The sequence below is a fragment of the Marmota marmota genome, unplaced genomic scaffold (assembly GCF_001458135.2).
Source record: "Marmota marmota marmota unplaced genomic scaffold, marMar, whole genome shotgun sequence".
In the NCBI taxonomy this organism is placed as follows: Eukaryota; Metazoa; Chordata; class Mammalia; order Rodentia; family Sciuridae; genus Marmota; species Marmota marmota.
Window position 1 is genome coordinate 33,877,361 of NW_025999949.1, and position 20,181 is coordinate 33,897,541.

Here is a 20,181-nt window from a genome sequence, read left to right on the forward strand (position 1 = left end):
TTTACAAGCTCACGCTGCATTCAGGCCCCACTTTAATGCCCCCAAGAATGTTGTGGGGCCATCATTCTAAAACGTGTGTTAAGTAATAACCCTGTGGACTTAGAGATGGAGGGGAGTTGATCCTGGCCGTATGAACCTCAGTCTTGGACCTCTCCATACTGTTCCCTTTAATAAAGGCTTTAGCGAGGTCACTGGCTTCAAGAACTCTGTCCATAGGCATTTCAGCACCACTGCTACGATTGAACTAAATCCAACTCTATCAGCAGCACGGGGCCTTAACACTTCTGCAGGACCATGGACAGCTCTTCTGGGCAGCAGGATTGCTTGTGCTCTTCTGGTGTTTGAACCTAGGGAGGCTCAAGACCTTCCTAGGTCCTGCATAATGAGCTCTCAGTGATGAAAGGGCGTGGGGGCCAGCTAGTCAGGCAGATTCCAAGATTCCAAGATCACATTCCAAGATTACTGATTCCAAGTTCTGTTTTGCCTCTCAAAAGCGATATGACTTTGAGCAAGCACCAATGCCTTCATTCGAAAAGAATGGGAGGGAACAGTGCAGCCTTACAGACTGGAGGGGCGTGTCTGTAGGTGAAGGTGCCCCATGCAGTCCTCCCCAGTGGGAATCTGAGCCTGGGGACATCACAGAGACAAGAAGTAGCTTAGTTTGTCCATGATTTTTTTTATATGAAATTCTTCTAATGATACTGGGATGGAAAATCATCTGTTTCTTCTAGTTTTATCCCAGCAAAACCATACACATGTATCTGATGCTGCCTGGGCCTCAATAATTCATTATGAATCTCATCCACCACATAAAAATGAGAGTTGCTTTATCTCCTTCAGAGAGCAACTTAGCAGCAGCAGCAGCAGCCCGTTGCCAGGAGGGGCAACTGTAAAACTGGGCCCCCTGGTGTTCACTGTGTTCTCACTGGCCATCCTGAGTATCTGAACTTACAGCACAAACGATCATGGGCTCCCCTAGAGTGGCCTCCCCCCAAATAGCTAATTTACACAGTTATGTTCTTAACAGAGAGGAAATCAAAGGGTGCCGCCTCGTCAGCACCAATCAGAAACCTGGGGGAGTAAACCTGCGTGAGGTGATGCACTTGAGTGCCTTCTGTTTTATCTAGAACTCTGGGAAACTAGAACCCTGACAGCCCCAGTCACAGCCTTATTTTGGAGTGAGGGCACTGGGGACAGCCTGCTTGGAATTCTGCGGCAGTTCCACACCTGGCTCCTGCGTGCGCTGTAGCCCGAGGTCTCACCTCGCACAGCATTTCCTCCTGGAATGATGAGATCAGCTCCACCATGGTGAGGCAAAGGCCTCTGAGACGGCCGTGCTCATAATGCGGGGACTATCATTGCCCAGGCTAGAGTGCTCAGAGTCACCCTGGGTTGGAGGGATGGCTTACCGGAGCTCCTGGGGGTCCAGGTGGGCCCTGGTGACCTCTTGGTCCCGGAGCTCCCTAGAAACACAAGCCATGTGTTAGTTCAACTTCCTTCTCCACATGACCAGGGATACCACCACCCATGGTCTTTCCCCGACTAGAGTTTATTTCTTGAGCTCCCAACAGGGACCCAGAGGCATGGGTGCAGGCATCTGAACTCCAGAAAGCCAACTGGACGTGGGAAGGCTGTGCCTGTGCCCAACTGTAGGGTTGTGGCCTTTCCTACTTCTGCTCCTCCTTAAGTCCCCACAACAGGAGGACCCACATGCAATTACCTGCTCTCCCTTCAGGCCTTCTCTCTGCACCTGAGGGACAGACAGGCGTTAGCAAAGGTGCTGGCATTTTCTCAGCAATAGTCAACCTCTCTAGGTTCCATTAAGAGCACGCACGCACACAAACGCGCGCGCGCACACACACACACACACTATAATGAAGTGGCTTCTGCCTTTTCTCTGGCTTTTGGTGTTGAAGATTTTCCACCCAACTGGCAGCATCAGAAGAGTTCTGCCTCATGCTCAGAGACGAGGACTCTTGCAGGGCCCTGGGTCCATCAGCACCTGAGTGCATGATTCCCACCCACTGCTGGGCACTCACCACAGAGCCGGGCACACCAGGAGGTCCCGCAGGTCCCACATCTCCCTGTGTAGAAACAACAAGCGTTCCAACTCAGCGACTTGCTGCCACCTTCCGCTGCTGCCCCCTCAGGGTCCCTGCTCACTCCCGCAAGCCCAGTGGACCTTGTCCATGTTCTATCACACCTAGGGTCACCATGCCTGGACTTCCTGCCTCCCTACAATATTTTTGAAGCTTCTGTGTCTGATTCTTATCTCTATGTCTAGTCCACAGGCTTCTAGAAGACAGGAGTCTCATTTTGTCTTTTGTGCACATTCAGCCCAATGCTTAGATCTGGCTGGCGTTCCATGAACACCTCAGGGTTTGTCAAAGCTATTTGCTGCTGGAAACTTCCGACTCAGTGAGCACTTGCACACAGCAGGCACTACGGTGAGAGCAGTGGCCATATCTTTTGCCATGTCCTTGTGTCAAGTTCACAGTTACCACATGGTCAGCATTCAATAAACAGTTATCAGATAAAAGAGCAAGAAAATGCTGTGATGACTCTGTCCACTTTCTTTGTCATTGAACACAAAAGACTTGCTTCATGACTCCTCCTTTTAAATAAGCAGGTAACCTGACCAGATTCCCCAGGGCATGAGCTAAATCTTGGTTCCACTTGGGGAACATCTGTCAACTATGGCAATACAAAAATCATTATCCCATTACTCCAGTGCCCTATAGCTAAAGCAGGGAGGCTGCTCAGAGCTAATGTTCCTGCACATAGCTTAGGAGCATAAACTTTTCCTTTTACCCAGAGTCTTGGCAGCTAATTTTAGGATTCAGCATCTCCTATCAAAACACTGCAAGAATGTATTAAAATCTTGATGCCAAAATAACCCAACCATGTCAATTTCAACTCTAGAGACCATGAGAAGGTGAGAGAATAATTAATACACCTGAATGGAAGCCCAGGTGAGTGAGTTGGGAGTTGCTAGAATTCTCAGCTGAGGCCTCTTTAGGCAGTGCTTCCTATTTATTTATTTATTTATTTATTTATGGTGCATACCCTGTCTACTTCTTGAGACCGCACTCCAGGAACTGGGCTGCCCCAAGATGATGTTACCTGAGCCCTGCCTGGGTCCCTCTGAGAAGCAAAGCTACTTGACCTCATCTCAGCAGCACTAAACCCTGCTCCCCACAGCCTTCGCCCTGCCTTTCTCTAGCCTGCACCCACACAGGCCTGGGTCTCATCCCGGAGCATGAGCTTCTCCTTCATCCTCGTGTTTAGCTCCAGTGCTCAGGAGAGTCACGTTCACAGCATTCTTATAAGCATGCAAAATTGACAACAAACTTTTACATGCAGGCATTTTACTTGAGATACAGAAATCCTAAGCAGCAAATTTGCTTGGTTAAGCCTTGTTGGAAAGTGTTCTAAAAGGGATGACATGTGGGATGGGGCTGGGGCTCAGTGGTAGAGCACTTGCCTTGCACATGTGAGGCACTGGGTTTGATCCTCAGCACTACATTAAAAATAATAAATAAATAAAAAGACTTTGCTCTCCTCTCCAAAATGCTTGAGAGAGAGAGAGCGAGAGAGACACACACACAGAGAGAGAGAGAGAGAGAGAGAGAGAGAGAGAGAGAGAGAGAACCCGTATAATAGGATACAACCTTTATTTTATTTACTAAAGGCCTAGTATATTCTCAAGACTCCTATTCTGATTTTAAAAAAATGTGAAATGTTGTAGAGGAGAGAAAAGAAAAGAAGGAGAAAAAGAGGACAAGGAGTTTGTAAAGATTACTAGTTGTGTTTATTCATAGCCTATCTTAGTCCAGAAACATTTTAAGTAGTAAAAGATTTTAATACATCTAAATGTCATATAATAGGGGGCTTTTTGTTCGTTTGTTTGTTTTTCAATGGATATTTATTCCTAAAGGAAGGAAAACTACTTAAATGTGATAGCCAGCAGTGTCTTGCTAGCTGAGGTCCTGATGCCCAAACTCCTGCTTCCTCTGTACCCACCTTGTTCACAGGACTCTCCCACCCCATCCCCTCCCCCATCCTGGTTTGATCAAGGGGAAGTTCACACATCTGCTGACTCAGGAGCTGGTGCTACAGCCCCTGGCCTGGCTTACCTTCTCTCCCTGGGGTCCCGCCACACCAGGAGGGCCAGGTCTGCCCTGGAGGAAAGAAAGCAAAGTTGGGTTATGACAGGCACTGGGCTATGCAGGTGGAGGGGGAGAAGGAAAGGGTCGGCAGTTGCGCCTCTGAACCTGTGGCTTGTTTTTCCCCAGAAGCCAAGGTCCCCCACAACAGACTTTCTGGACTGGGCTTCCTGCTAGGAAGCTCTTTCTCCAATAACCTAGATCTTCATGTCCACCTCTCCCTCTTTCAAACCACTGCAGTGTGCTGCTGCAGTCGGCAGGGGACATGGCAGAAGGAATCTGGGAGAGAGGCAGGAGGAGCAAATCACTCCTCTGCCCCGGGCCCAGGCATTACAGAGGGCCAAGTCTGATGGAGCTCTCTGGGAATCCTTAGAGGTCTGAGCATTGGCTGGGTCTCCATGCTCAAGTGAAGAGGGAAGGCCAGGACCAGCTAATGCCACAGGGAAACTGAGGCCCCCCGAGGATGAAGGCAGAGCCTGCCTCCTCGTCAGTGCCCCAACACAATGTCCCCTTTCAGGAGTGGCCAGAACCAAAGCCACAGCAAGCAAATCTCCTCTGGGAGCCTGGCACAGCAGTGCACACCTGAGGCAGAAGGGTCACAAGTTGGAGGCAGCCTAGGAAATTTAGTGTGACCCCCTGTCTCAAAATAAAAAGGGCTGGGAATGTGGCTCAGTGGTTAACACCTGCCTGGCATGCATGAGGCCCTGGGCTCAATCCCCAGAGTAGAAAAAATACCCCAGAAAATCCCCATAGAGGGGAGAGGTGAGAGGCTCCAGGAGACCCACACTGGGAGTCCTCAGGTCAGGCTCCTCGGAGAAGCAAGGAGGGATCCGGGGGCAGCTAGACAAGCAGTGTTCACTTACTAATGGGGATTTCTGTCCTAATGACATGGAGACACACTCAAGGCTGCACACACAAGCTCTCTCACCTTTAGCAAAGATGAACGGAGCCCACTCACCCACAAGGAGTCCCCCAGGGAATCAGAGAGAAGGTGCCCTCCCTCCGCTCCCCAGCCCACCCTCTACCATAGCCTGTGGTTTCTTTGTGTTTTTAAGGTTCTCTTGGGAAGGGGCCTCCTCTCTCAGCCATCACCAAGTGGGTGTTCCCAGCTATCGAGAGCCAGGTGTGCTGGCACGGAAGCAGCACACCGTGGGTATTTTTAATATGCCACTTGGGTGTTACCTTGGGCAAATATTTAAGAAATGGTTATATGTTTACCATATAATGTCAATGAAAGGAGAGCAAGATATAAGAAAAATGCAATCTCAATTTGTTAAATGACAAGAAATATAAATCCAGATATTATTTCTGGGTGATGGGATTAACTATCATGAGATTTAAGTATGATAAAATTGATATACTTACTATAATTAATTTATATATTGAGTACAGTTAATTTACATACTTTCTGAACTATTTTTTATTTACATAAATATATTAATTGACTAATAATTATGTTAAATCATACATTCAATATGATAAGCATCTTTCTAATAGTCCTCAAAATGAATGTACAATTTTACTTAACTTTTATTTTTAAGAATATTTAAATTTAATTACTTTTGGAATATATTTTACATTCACATGCAAAAGTGCATAAAATTTTTTGGAATATATCATACATTCACATGCATAAGTGCATAAAATTTTCCTTCCCACCCTATCCACCTGCCACCGTCCTTTCCAGGGGCAACCATCTTGTTTTACAACCAGAGAGAAGCTGTGTGTTGTAAGTCCTCGATGCACTTTCCCCATTAACCATGTATCTGACAGACTGCCCGGGCCAGCACATGAGGGTTCTGCACAATTTCCATGGCTTCATATCATTCCCCTGTAGCTATGCTTCCTGATTGATTCACCCAGTTCATCTTGCCGAGCATTTCTAATCTTGTACTCTATGGACAAGATTAGAGCGCAATCCCTGGACATGCATGTCACTTGGGACATGAGCATGTCATCCATAGTCTTCGCATTCATGGCAACAGGTCATGCTACTCAACATACAATTGACTTAAAGTAGTCTATTCACTGGGACCCTCCAGCTCTGCAGTAGAGTCAACGAGGGTCACACAACTGGAGTTTGGTCACTAAGCCTCCTGATGTCTTCAGCTGACAGGAAGGAAGCCCAGGGACCAAGGCCCTCTGGAGTTTGATATCAATCATTTCTGTCCTCTAGCAAAACCCAGCCACCACCATCCCGAGCACCTACCCACCTGCTCTCCTGTTTCCCCTGGCTTTCCTGGGAATCCATCCAGGCCTCGCTCGCCCTGGAAAAATAAGGACAATTAAAAAATGAATTACAAGCATGTGATCACCAGGCAGCAGCTGAATAGACACCGCTGTGGTCACTATCATGGAAAGTGTCCCAGCATGCTCAGCTCCACCCTCCATCAGGTACTTCTCAGCACAGGAAGGCCAAATGCACATGAGCACACAGATACACACACACACATACACACAGCCCCAGAAAGTGTCAAGGAATAGAGGTGAAGGGTCAGAAAAATCAGACACTTGTGTCCTTTTCAGTTCCCAAATCTGTGACCCAGGGATGACCATGTAGCTTCTGTGAGCTGCAAACCCTCCTTGTCATCTGGGTCTGCCTGTGATACATGTGTGGGATTTGCAATGCAGTTGCAAAAACCACACGCACATTCCATGCATTATTCCTCCATCCAGTACACCCAGATGAACATCCACCACATTCCCCTGCTTGGAACACATCTAAGAACTGACTGCAGCTGGCCATGTCTCCACCCAGAGCTCCCTTAATCGCACTAGCTGTGTAACTTGGGCAAGTTTCTTTACCTCTCTGAGACTGTTAGTTCATGATGTTTCATAGGAGTGAGGATAATCCTTTCCTCAAAGACACCTGTGACTAAGACAGGAGATGGTACACCTGAAGCACTTGCTTCCTGAGGACAGTCCAGGAGCAACAACATTTTTCTCCCAGATTTGCACTGGTTTCATTGAGACAGTGTTCACAGATATTGGCCTGTCCCATGAGTGGACCTAGGTCAGGGCTTCATGTCCTCACCAAGTGTCCTTCCAGCTGGCCATAAGATCTCAGATGATGAAGAAAGGCCAATGCTCCGAGGTGGATCTGTGCCTATGCTGACACTTCACTGAGCCCAGCAGACACGCTCCCCTTCCCTGTGTCCACACTGTGCTAACTGTTGCCTCTGCTGGTTGTCAGCTCCCCTCAGGCTCAGCTTCAAGGTCACCTCCTTGAATTTGGCCTTCCCATTCCTCCTGGGGACCACTGGCTGCCTGGGATATGGTTCTATCCCTTAATCTGGGGGCGAGGGACAGGAAAGAGCTGCCCAACTCACTTCCCAGGGCAACTGCTGACAACTCCCCCAGGACCACCTGCAGCCATGGATTTGACCTTGGGAGATGTCCCAGATCCTCTCTTAGCTCCACAGCTGGACTTCCTCTCACCTTGCATCTGTGACAATGCACTCATGTACATGTTCTCTTCCAAAAGTCACTCGATATATCTAGTAGGCCGATGTACACATTTCTGTTTTCAAGCTCTATTGTATATATAGATTTAAAAAACTGGTTCATCGCAGGAGATCTGAGGAGAAGGAGAGGAGAGCTGTCTGCGTTTCCTCTCTGATGATTCCACATCTGTTATTGCTCCTTCTCTTCTTCCAAACTCTAAAGGTGGCAGGCTGGAGCCCCAGCAACCGATGAGGAAATTTAGGACGGGGAGAAGAAACCACTTTGTGCAGTTGGCATAAATAGAGTCAGGGCCTCCTGACCCTTAGCCCCTGGTCTATTTCCACTACCCCTGGGCCTAAGCACATACAGGACTCAGCACCCAGTACATGCTCCCAATGCCCAGAGCCATCCTTAGTTGTCAGGGCACCTGGTTTTCCAGACAAAACTGTGGTTGACAATGGCCAATTCCCAGGATCTTTAGTGAGTGGACTCCTCTATGTCCCCACCAGATGCATCTCACTGTCTGCCAACCAACAGGACTCGGCAGCCCCTGACGGCCTCTGGGCTTCACTGTCCCTCAACACCAGGAACTACTCTCACCTAAGAACCTTTCCCGACCTGTGTCCACACAGACATCTTCTGAAAAGCCCCAGAAGCAGGGCTGCCTCCCACATCACAGTGAACACCCACACTGATGGATGGGTGGTGACTCTTGGCTAAGGCTGTGCTGGGACATGGCCCAGCAGCTAGAAGGGCCTGTCTCAAGAGAAGATTGAAACTTCCTTCTTGCTGATGTAAGAGTCAGAGAGGTTCCTGAGAACATAGACTACTTTAAGTACCCATCAAATATAAGAACTGGAAAAGGGCCCAGGGCAGCATGGAGCCCTGGCTTCCTGTTTGGCAGATGGAGAAATGGAGGTGCCCAAGTCCCCAGGCACATCAGTGAAAGAGGCAGAAATCACACCCAAAGCTGAGCTAGCAGAATGCACAGCTCGCCCTCCCCGCTTCTCTGTGTCTGTCTCTCCTCTCACCCTCTGTACTCAGGGCGCGCTGCCCAGGACCCTGCTCAGCTTGTTAGAGAAGTTAACTCATCTAATCCTGGTGCAGTCTCATGCGGTAGATACTCTAAACTTCTGCATGGAGGAAACTTGAACCTCGAGGTTAAATGGCTCTCCAAAGGTTATGCTGCCCACAGACAGAGTCCAGAGCGGGGGGTCCAAACATAGTCTCCAGGATCACTGCAGGGCTGACCCACACCACGGAGATGCTACACACTGGAGGGACTCAGGCTGTTAGAGGCACTAACTGAACCTTCTCCCCTGGACATGGCTTGGAGGTGCCCTCCACTTCTTGAGCTTCCCCACACTGACTTCAGCAGAAAGGGCTGTGGGCCACCTAGGGAGGGAGTCCAGGGGAACATCCCACCATGTTCCAGGGCTTCAGGCCTGGTCTACCACACAGGGGAAAGAAAGGCTGGGACGAGGGGCTTCTACAACTTGTTCTTCTTCTCGCAGAACACATGGCATCAGGAATACACCACCTCAGCTTCCCCCGCTGTACAATAAGGAGAGGGCGCCAGGCTTCTCCAGTCTGTTACAGGTCTGGGATGTCCAGAGGACTGCAGCTTTTGTTGACTAGACAAAGTCTTAATGCAAACAAGATGCTAAGAGCTTGCTGGAGAGGCTGCCCAACACCTCATGGAAAGGCTACTGTTTCCAAATAGTGTTTTGGCAGAAACAAAGCTCTGAATCATGCACAGCTGGGTTTCTCTAAAGCACAGGTGGGAACGGAAGCAAGTGTTTATGGACCATCCATTACGAGCTGGACACGTCTGTTATCTCATCCGACCTTCCCACAAGCTACACGGAGGACGTTAATACTTCCATTCTGTAGATGAGGAAACTGAGGCAGCTCAGGGCAGTCCAGCTCTCAGCAGCAGGCTTCCCCTCACAAGGCCACAGTCACCCCTCGGCTGGCCAGTCTTCATTTTCTGGGAAAGCTGGTCTCACCATCCTCAGAACTGAAGCCATAGCACCCGGGGCACTCTGAGACCACAGTTCAGATGGTGGCCTGGGCCCACCTGAGCCCTCATGGGCGCTCGGTCTCTGTGACATGTCCTAGATACCATGACACAGCTTCCTGTCTGCTGCTTCATCCAGACCTGTGCCTTCATCTCAGCCTGCACTCCAAAATAAACCATCTGCACCCACACCACACGCCTCCAAAGTTCACACTACACTGGCGCTCAAGGCCCTCTGCCATCCGAGCTTGATCGTGGGTCCCACAGCATCCCAGCTCACACCCAGTGCCATACCAGTGTGTCCCCGAGATGAGAACTGACCAGATGCTTTGCACCAAGTGCTGCCTCAGCCAGTGAAGACCCGAGATGCAGGAGGCATGAGTGTCCTGCTCAAGAAGCTGAGAACTCACGTGTGTGTAGGACACAAGCAACCACAGCAGTCGGGTGAAACTGCACAGCTTCTAGAAGCACAGAGGAGGAAGCTCTGGGCAGGCCAGGAGCCCAGGAAGACCTGGGAGGGGGCCATGCATGGGCCCAGAGTCAGAGGGTCAAGGGGATACTTGAGGCAGGCACTGCTGGGGTGGTGTACGAATGAAGGAAAGAGTGGATGGATTAATGGATGGATGACTAAATCCAACTTCCCACACATTTCTAGTCAGACTGAAGGCTCCCTAGGTCAAAAGTCATGCTTAGACGTTTTTGGATCCTTTATGGCACATTAAAAACATAAACACCTAATAGGTAATTTTTAATTTATTTCAGGATCTCCTCAATATTCTCTCATGAGGCAGAAGACACTGTAGCACCAGCAGGTGCCCCTGTGAGTACCAGCCTCCTGTGTAGATGAGCTGACAGATGCCAAGACTCCTCGGGTCTACAAATCAAGAGCAGTGGAGGCCTCGCAGGAGAACTGTTTTTTAAGATTTCCTTTTCACATTTGTATCAGCACTGGGAGACCTGAACCCACATCATCTGGAGCTGGGGTGTATGTTGGAACACTGACCCCAGGTGAAGCACCCGAGGGCCCCATGAACAGGACCTCTGTGGGCCCTGAAGTGACTGCTCCTGCCTGAGGATTCTTGGATGCCCCTCTCTCCAGGCCAGCTCAGCCCCAGGCCTCTAGTAAGTGGAGAAACCACAACCTTGGCCTCTCAGGGGTGGCTGCCTTCCCAGCTGGTCAGGGTTTCTGGGCTTCTCTTTTGAGGCCCCATGCTGGTATTGGACCTGGTCTAAAGGCCAAGGTCCTGGCGGTTCTGGGGGTTTGCATCTCTTCCAAATGTAGCTGCCTCTTGTCTGAACAAACTTGGCTCCATCCATCCAGACTACTGCCCTCCACTTGCGTTTCTGCACCTTTGATTCACCCCTGGCTCTTTTTATCAGGGACCTGGTCTTGAGACAGGATTTCATGGAGTTGTCTACTATTCATTCATAGATTCTTCAGACACCGAGGGCCATCTACGTTCCGGGGTCTACTCTTAACACTGTGCACCTGTGGCCCTGCATTGTGTTGACTTTGTAAGTATCTGTTCTGCCCCCTAAGCTCTTGGACCCCTAAGGGCAGCGCCTGTGTCTCAGTCCTCTCTGGACGTGGCCTGTACCTAACACTCAGTGGGTGCCAAGACTGAGTGCCCAGGGGCCTGTTCATCAATGGCACCACAAACCCCCCATTTCTTCACTTCAAGGTAACTGAGGAGCAGAGAAGTTATATAACCTGCTAGGTCAGATGCCAGTCCATGGCAAGAACCAGGACCTTCCAAGCCTCAAGCCAGGACTCTGTCTGGAAGCCCTGACCTCTGTCTCTTGGAGAGGATGCTAGGCCTGCAGGGATGGAGACACAGCCTTCAGCACAGCTTACCTTGAGGGTGGGACATTGACACTGCACCGCACTGGTCCTCACCACACATGCACACCCGTATGTGCACACACATGTCACGTGCACAAACATACCTGCACACACATACACACGCCAAGCGTGGACAGTCCCAGCACCTGCTCCTGCTGGAGAGTGGAGAGTGCTGTGGATGATCAGCACAGCCTGCACGTACCTTTTCTCCTCGAGGTCCTCTTTCCCCTCGTTCTCCTTGGAGACCCTGCGGAGGTAAGAGCAGTGACACCACCACAGCCTGCTTCTCTGGGCTAGACCCCTGAGGCCTCTGGAGAACCTCCTGGGAGCTTCCAGCTCAGGGTGCAGAAGAGGGAGGTGGTGAAGACCCTGTGTAGCAGTGTAGTCCTGCTAATGCCACACAGCGGCCCGGGTTCCTCCTTGGGCCGGGGCCACTGAACCAGGCCATTTCCAGGGTGGAGGGGAGCCAGTGGGGCTGTTCTCCTGGTCTGGGCTAACCAGTTCTCATGGCTATAGACCGGAACCTCTGAGCTCACCTGGCCAAGGGCAGAAATGTGGTTTCAGAGTCAGACCCTTCCACCTGAAGCCTGCAATTCCACTGTGCCATGGATTCCAGAAAGGGGCCCCTCTTTGAATTGGAGACTCTGGGGCCTTTTACACACATCCCTGCTCCTGCCCGAGGGAGAGAGTTGCTGCACTGGCGCCTCCTGTAGAGCAGCAGCAGGGCCCTGTGCTATGAACTCCTTGTGTGGTTCCTCCCTCTTCTCTCCTTTCTTGAAGAAGGGACCCTTGGGCATTCCATGGGAAGAGTGTTAAACATGACAGACACATCCCAGAACTTCCCATTGATTCCAGGAATAATTTGTGCATTTGTACTGAAGAGCAAAGCATCAGAGCCACAAGACACTCTTCTAAAGGGCAGAGGGTCTTCAGGGACACCTGGGTCTGGGAATTAGTGGACATGGATTCTATTTTGATCCCATCTAAATATGTGGGCTGTGCAGACTGAGATGGGAGGTCCTGAGTGCTCAGGAGGCTGAGCAAGCTGCTTTGCCTAAAAGTGACTTTCTACACTGCTGCCAATCTCAACCATTTTTAATGAGAATGAAGAAAGGGTTGAAGCTCAAGAAGCCACGGTGCCCTTCTATGCCATAGTCACCCACTCTCCACTCCTTTACCCACTGGAGACTCTGCACCTGTGACTGGCACTGGTCTAGGGACTGGAAATCCAATAGACTTCACTACCTTCCAGGAGGGGCAAACTGGACGGGTGGGTGAAAGTGGCTTCTTTCAACCAAGTGTCAGAAACCCCTGGGCTCTATCCTGTTTTTGAACCTTGGAATGGGGGTCTCAGGAATGTGTTTAAACCTATCCCCCAGGTGATTCTTATGTACCACAGCATTTAAGAAATTCTGGTCTAAAAGATGAGAGACCGATGCTTCTTGGGCATCACTATGTGCCAACAGCAAGTCCTCATCATGTAGATTCAGTGAGGCACTGGCCAGAGAGCCTGGCTCCTGATTGATGGGCAGAGACAGCATCCCTCCCAGACAGGAACCTTTACTTACAGGAGCTCCAACTTGCCCAGGAGGTCCCGGAAGTCCAGGTGGTCCTTGGGGACCCTGGAGAAAAGCATTCACAAAGAAAAGTTTTAGAGATAAAAACAACAGATAAGAGCTGCTCAGTCAGTGACCCTGTTTGGTACAAAGATCCACAGGTTTGCATCCCAAGAGTTGCCTGCACTGCCTGAACCACCTCTCCAGGAGACAGCCCTGGACCTCAGCTTCCTCTCCCCTACTGATGGAGCCATGCTCACACCCAGATCGGCCAGACTTCAAGCAACAGCTCTGGCATGCCCCCTGAGCCCAGATGCAGCAATTTCCATTTCCACTTGCCCCACATCCCTCTGCCTTCTGAGATCTGGCCTGGACACAATTACGTCTTTTGCAGAAGCACAGCTGATTCTTGTGGCTCTCATTCACATTTGCCCCAGAGTGGGTACACCCTGAAGAGTTCCACAAAGAGCCTGGAGGAAGTCTGTAGAGCCTGGAGGCTCCTCTGCTGCCCACACCATCCACCACTGCTGCCTCTGAACAAGTAGTTTGGAAATATCTATAAAAATTTACTAAAAAATGTGCATTTCCTTAGCTAACGGTATCCCAACTTTTGTGGTGTCTCCTACTGCAATGAAAATATATAAGACTTGAGGAGAAACACGCACATGTGCATGCTTGACTGCTTCATCGATGTTAGAGGAAAACAAATGAAATTATAAATATATAAAAATAGATTCCACTGTCATGTATTACTAAAAAGAACAAAAAATAAATAATATAAAATACAATAAAATAAAAAAGAAAGAAACCTCAGAGCTATGAGTAGGGGAAAGGTTACACAAATTACAAAGCCTTCTGTGTCACGGGACACTACAGGTGGGCTGTGGGCTCTCTGGGTGGGTTTGGAAGGAGGTCTCAAATCACTTGTTAAATGAAAAAGGTAAATTGCCAATTACATGATTCAGTTTTTGAGAATTTAGGAGAGATTATATGTGGCTAGACACACAGATATTTGTGTTGAGTGAGAAGGGGAGGCAGGAAACATTTGAGCATCTCATCTGTACTCACAGGGCCTCATTTTACATCAGGACCTGTCCCCTAGGAGCATAAGGAGAGCACAGCTCACAGCGACACTTACCCGCATGCCCACCTCTCCAGGCAGCCCAGGCTCCCCCAGCTCTCCTGGCTCCCCCTGTGCATACAAATTAGCATATGGTCAGAGCCCTCAGGACACACCAGAGCAGCCAAAGACACATGGAGAACTCATCCCGGGGACACACAGAGAACCCATCCCCGGATGCCCTCTGGTGCTTTTCTATAAGCAAAGGATCTGATCCTCACCACCCATGCTGTCTCCACTCCCACTTGCTCCTACCATCAGAGGTCCACAAAACAAAGGGAAGGGAGGAAGCATAGTAATTGGAGTCCCAGTGACGTCCATCTTCATGGAGAAGGAGTGTGGCCACCTGGAGGGGACCAAGAGTCCAGGGACACAAAGAACTCCCCTTTCTCTCCTGGTTGTCCAGGACCTCAGACCTTTTATCCTAATGTACTGTCAATTGTGAACTTATGGGATTCTTACAAATCAGGACCTGAGACCTATCATACCCGGTTGCAGATGGAGAAGGAAAAGAGACGCAGAGAACCCACAGCCTATTCCGTTTAGGTTCTTGGTGAAGGCCAGAGCAATGGGAATAGAACTTACTCTCATGCCTTTACTGCCATCTCTCCCAGGGGGACCTGGAAGGCCCAGGGAACCCTAGAAGGAGAGAAGGAGATTAGCAATTGGTACAGGGTGAGGACAGTGTTGGGCTAGGCTCTCAGGGTGCGGGTACACTGAATCAAGTACTGGGAAGGAGGCTGCAGATAGGACTCTGCTCCTTGTAGAGTGGACACCAGCCTGCAGCTCAGGCATCACTTAGGAGAGAGGAAGAAAAGCAGATTCCCAAGAGTTGCACCAGATCTACCACATCAGGAGCAACCCTTCATAAGATCTCCAGAGCATCTGTATGAACTGACAGCATGAACAAGAAGCTTGGTCTGCAACCCTGTCCTCACAAGAGTCCACAAGAGTGGCCCTCTCACTCTGGGCTAGATGTCACACATGTAGAGGGGAGGCCGGCCTGGGCTGCAGAGGGGCACATACAGCTGAGCAGGCCTTCATGGCAGGGGTGCCTTGGGCCTCATGGGATGCTTAGCAGATCCCTAGATACCAGATGCACCGTACAGTTGCCACAACCAAATATGTCTCCAGATGTTGCCAAATGCCTCCTAGGAGGCAAGAGCCTTCCTGGCTGAGAGGCACTGGGCTAGGACAGCTATTTAATGTTTTTTAACTTATGACAAACTTAATTCTAAGGAATCACATACAGATACACATGACAAGCATAAATATGGAGCAGCTGTGGGGTGAGGGGGCACCTGGATTAGGCTCCTCATCCCCCTTTCTCCTGCACATACACACACACCTGCTGCAGGCCTGGGGAGGCAGTTTAAAAGAGGGGACTCCAGGGTCTCTAAGCGCCCGTCCAGCTCTGACACCACCTGATTCAAATAAAAGGAAGCTGCCTGAGACCTTCTGCCCAGCTACCTTCGCCCCCTCGATCCTCCATGAGACCCTGAGCAGGCTATGCCTCCACCTGGGCTTCCTCCATATGCACAATGAGGGTGATGTATCTGCAGTGAATAGACAGACTGATGAATCCACACGTGCAGCTACAGAGTCCTGTGTGCAGCAGTGCACTTCTGCAGACATCATCAGACACAGTCCCTGTCATAACCCTATGAGAAGGTGTTTTTTTCCAAAGACACATCAGACACTAAAAACTTCTAGCTTTGTCCATAAACGAAATCAAATTAAATTAAGAAGCCTGCACACATATGTATACTTCTAAAACTTCTATGCAGTGTCTCCTGTGGCCTCAACATTCTAATATCAATCAGCATGATATTGCCAAGAAAGACAGGCATCTCTGAGCCTGGCATCAGATTAACCCAAGTCCATCCCTGGCTTCTCCTTCCCGATGTGTTTTTTTCACATTCTGATAGCGTGTAGCAGGACCTGCACCCAGACCACTTCAATGGACACTCCGCAGTCCTGCGCACCAGCCCCACTTCCCTGGCAATTCCAGAGCTACCCTCTAACTGCCTCAGGAGGGCAGAAGCTCTGCACAGGGTCAGGAGACTGGTGGTCAAGAAACGACAGGCTCAGCCCATGCGCTCTACCCTCTCTAAGGCCCACATTCCACACCTCCTGCACTGAGAGAGCCTGTGGCTTGTGCATTTCCAGAACCCCAGCCTCCTTAATGCCATATCCCTGTAACCTCAAGGCTGAAATTCAGTCTTTTACAAAAGGGAGACATCACAAAAAACAAGGACTTTCTCTAGGAAAGAGCCCTGGGCCTCACAGTGAATGTGTTCACCCATTGCCTCGGTTACCATTTAGGATGGCGGGTCCGTGAAAGGCCAGTCTGTCCTCTGGCTCCTGCAGGGTGGGAAGTCCTTCAGCTCAAGGCAGGAAAGGGTGTCTTGGAGGGCTCCTGCCTCAGAAACAAAGTTGGGGGCAGGGGGACATTGTTGCTCCCAGGGCCATCTAATAAAGGGAGTCGGGTGAGACCAAAGACAATGCCAGAGAGAATTCCAAACTCCGGAAAGTTCTGGAATCTTGGCCTTTCCTCACAGAGGTCGTTTTTCTTGCCTTGCTGTTCTCTTCAAGTGGGTGCCTGGTGCATATCTCTGAATCTGGCCCCCCCACAGACTGGCACCCGAGAGGGGGAAGCGAAGCCACAGGGCCAGGGCCTGCCTTGGTGCAGGGCCCATGTGCTCTGTGACCTCCATTCCTTCTCCAACCCTGTGTGCTCGTAAGGGAGGGTAACAAAGATGTTCCTGCTTTAAAATTAGTCTTAGACTATGTCACCCCAGAAAACAAAGTGAAACGTAGGGTATGGTGAGAAGACAAAGGTCCCCACGGCCAGCAAACTGCAGCTTCCAATTCTCTCCATCCCTCAGTACCATGACTGTGGCTAGGCTGGTGAAAGGCTGAGTCCCAGGCTCCCGGCAGGCAGGGGACATGCCTACTTCAGGATCCACACATCCCAAGGACACAGAAGACTTGGCATCTTGTTTTAGAAGACCAGCGTGACAGGACCAGCCATGTTCTCTTTTGACATAGGAGTGGGCTACCTCTGCTCTGTATTTACAAAGCTGACTGAAAAAGTGTAACAACTCCTTCGAATTTTGTTTTACTTGGTTAAGATAGCCAAGACAGCCCTGCAAATGGACAGTCAGAAATTTCCACCTTCCTGTCATCAAAGCCCTTTCATTAGATGGGCTTGTGAAATTGTGTCCCCCCAAAATAGTTAACCTGACCCAGATAGTTCATTTTAGTGTCATCTAATATTAATGCTACAAAATACTACCATGCCCCTGTGATACACCTTCCAAAATTCCCCACTGGACTCCCTTCTCCTGCCCTCAGTGGCTTTGGAAAGAAAAAGGCAGAGCTCTAGACTGACCACTCACAGCCCATCAAGAGTGCCACCTGACCTCCCCCAGCCTAAGTTTTGTCATTTGTAAGACAGTTTCATGCTGATTTCAGATAAGAAATAAATGAAGAAATACTTTGTAGATTATAAAATATTATTAAAATGCCAGTTGCTGGCATTCTATTAAGAACTAAAACACGTGCTGCCCCCAAGTCCACTTGGGTGAGCAAGGAGGATGATAGACCAGAGGTGGCCCTGTGATGGGCAAGGCCCAAGCAAGTGTAGCTAAGGATCCACAATAATATGCAGGGGAAGGGAAGGGGAGGAGAAAAGGAAGTGAAGGGAGGAGAAAGGGGGCTCCAGGGCACCTTGGCTCAGCAGAACGCTTGCTTCCCTCTGTGGCCTGGATGTCTATGTCCCCTCAAGTTTCACATGTGAAAACCAAATCCCCTACGCAATAGTATCAGGAACTGGGGACTTTAGGAGGTGGGATTAGTGCCCTTATTAGAGAGGCTCAAGGAAGCCTTTTGGACTCCTGCCTGTGAAGACACAGCAACCAGGTGCTATCTGTAAGGCAGAGCGCTTCATGATTCTGCTAAGAACTGGCACTTCAGCTAGGATTTCCTGGACTCCAGAACTGTGGGCAATGCATTTCTGTTGCTTACCATTACTCAGTCTAAGGCATTTTGTCATAGTAGCAGTAAGGAGGAAGACACTCCCCTTCCTGTTCTCAGCTCCATCTGCTATGAACAGAGTGGTTCAAGGAGGAAGAGCCTCCTGGTCAAGGTGGGGAAATGCTTCCTAGAAGGGGGACTGCAAAGTAAGCAATGAGTGCTGTCATTTTGAGTGGACTTTCTGAGCCTCCTTATTGCACCTGTTAAAAGGAAAACAACACTTAGGTCATGGACAGCATAGCAATAGACAGTGCCCATGAAATCCACAGCAGAAGACAACTAGGGCTCAGAGAAGTCGGGCCTTCCCACTGGTGTGCTAGCAGTTGTGACTCAAAATTGGGGCTTGATTCCAAATGCAGCCCTGAACTCTCTACCCCCCACCCCACACATACACACTCACCATCTCCATGACCCCATCTGGAGATCACATGACGGTAACATGTAGCAGGAAATTACCTGTCCATCCACACCCACTCATCAGCATCCAGATCATATTGCAGGTTCACTCTGTTAAATCATGGGCACGATGCAGAGGTACAAGGGAACACACACCCCTCTTACTCTTGGTTAATTAGCTATCAGGGCATTTCTAAATGTTAACAATGAGCCTACCAGAGGTGCTATGTTAATCTAGTCTTCACCCATTTGGTAGGAGGCATGGCAGGCCTTTTAGGTGGGGTCTTGGGAATATTCTGGGCAGGGGTTCTCAATGTGTGGTCCCTAGACCAGCAGCATCAGCATCTCTGGGGGCCTCTGCCTTGCTGTAGACCTACTGAAGCAGATATTCTGGGAGTGGGGTTCCACCAGCCAGGTGATTTGAGCACCATCTTGGGTTTGAGAACCACTCCTTAGAACAGACAAATGCAGGTCACAGAATCAGAAAACATGGAATCAAACCCTGCCTCCACCACTTACAGAGGAAGTCACTGGTACCTGGTCTCAGTATAAATGCCATGTGAAATGAGAACATCCTCTTCCTCAAGAGTTAAATCAAACAGCATGCACATGAACCCTGGCAGCCAGCAAGTGCTTGTAAGTGCAGGTACTGTCATCGTTCTTAGATGTCCTGTGAATTATCTGAGATGAACTGGAGAAAGGAAAGACCTCAACAGCTGCCCCCCTGAAGCATACTTCCTAAGACTCCTGCTGGGCTTCCTGAGCCTCGAGTGTTGCAGCTGTCCTCACCGAGAGGCACAGAGTTCCCACTCTTTGTCACCTCTGAGGGTAAGATCTGATTAATGCTGAGAGCGCAGATGTCACGTGGAGTATGAGAATGGAACATTATGCTGGCATAATGCTGATTAAGCTTAACATTTATGAGCACTTTTTACAAATATAAGTCATTTATGTTCATTAGCTCATGTAGTGTTCACAGCAACCCTCTGCAGAGAGTGCTTTATTTGCCAATTCACAGATGAGGGAGGAAAGTTGGGGTTACAGGGTTACAGGTTAAGTAACAGCCCACAGTCACACTGCTAAGTGGCTGATCAAGGTCTGGATCCAGCCAGTCTGTGTCTAGGGTCTGCTCCCTCAGCCTCCCTGACCCCCTAGTCCAGTCGCCAGCATTTATTTCCCTTCTCCTCAATGCTCTCACCCTTTTGTACAGTCCTTGATTTTGAAACTAGCCCATTAGACCTGGCAAGCAACTGGGTGTCAGATGGCGCTGGAGAGAAATGCAGACTTCCCCATCCAGCTCCGCCTGGGGCTGAAAGACACATTAACTCACAACTGCTCCAAGGTGCGTGTCTTCAGCACCATGGACAGGGCTGCGGGCATCGTTCTTTCCTCAGTATTTTAACTCCAATCTATAAAACTATCCCCATAGACACATAAACAGCGAAACTAGATTTCCCCTCAGCCTTTTAATTATTGTAAAAATGGAAGGCATTCAACCACAGCTGTCCAACGCAATAACCATGGGAGATGTCCACTAACACCCACACGCTAAGGGAAGGAAATGGGGGAGCTGATTGCACCAACCGTGAACCAAGAGA

General features: G+C 49.7%; 1 protein-coding gene across 1 annotated transcript in view; it reads right to left on the reverse strand.

Moving 5' to 3' along the window:
* Col22a1 (collagen type XXII alpha 1 chain) overlaps positions 1 to 20,181 on the reverse strand; it is a 208,179-nt gene that overhangs the window by 132,506 nt on the left and 55,492 nt on the right. The window contains exons 12-20 of the mRNA XM_015486301.2: positions 14,735 to 14,788; positions 14,168 to 14,221; positions 13,042 to 13,095; positions 11,676 to 11,720; positions 6,380 to 6,433; positions 4,137 to 4,181; positions 2,040 to 2,084; positions 1,721 to 1,750; positions 1,410 to 1,463 (exon numbers count right to left, since the gene is read on the reverse strand). Of these exons, the coding sequence (XP_015341787.1) occupies positions 1,410 to 1,463; positions 1,721 to 1,750; positions 2,040 to 2,084; positions 4,137 to 4,181; positions 6,380 to 6,433; positions 11,676 to 11,720; positions 13,042 to 13,095; positions 14,168 to 14,221; positions 14,735 to 14,788 (435 nt within the window). The remainder of the gene's footprint in view (positions 1 to 1,409; positions 1,464 to 1,720; positions 1,751 to 2,039; positions 2,085 to 4,136; positions 4,182 to 6,379; positions 6,434 to 11,675; positions 11,721 to 13,041; positions 13,096 to 14,167; positions 14,222 to 14,734; positions 14,789 to 20,181) is intronic.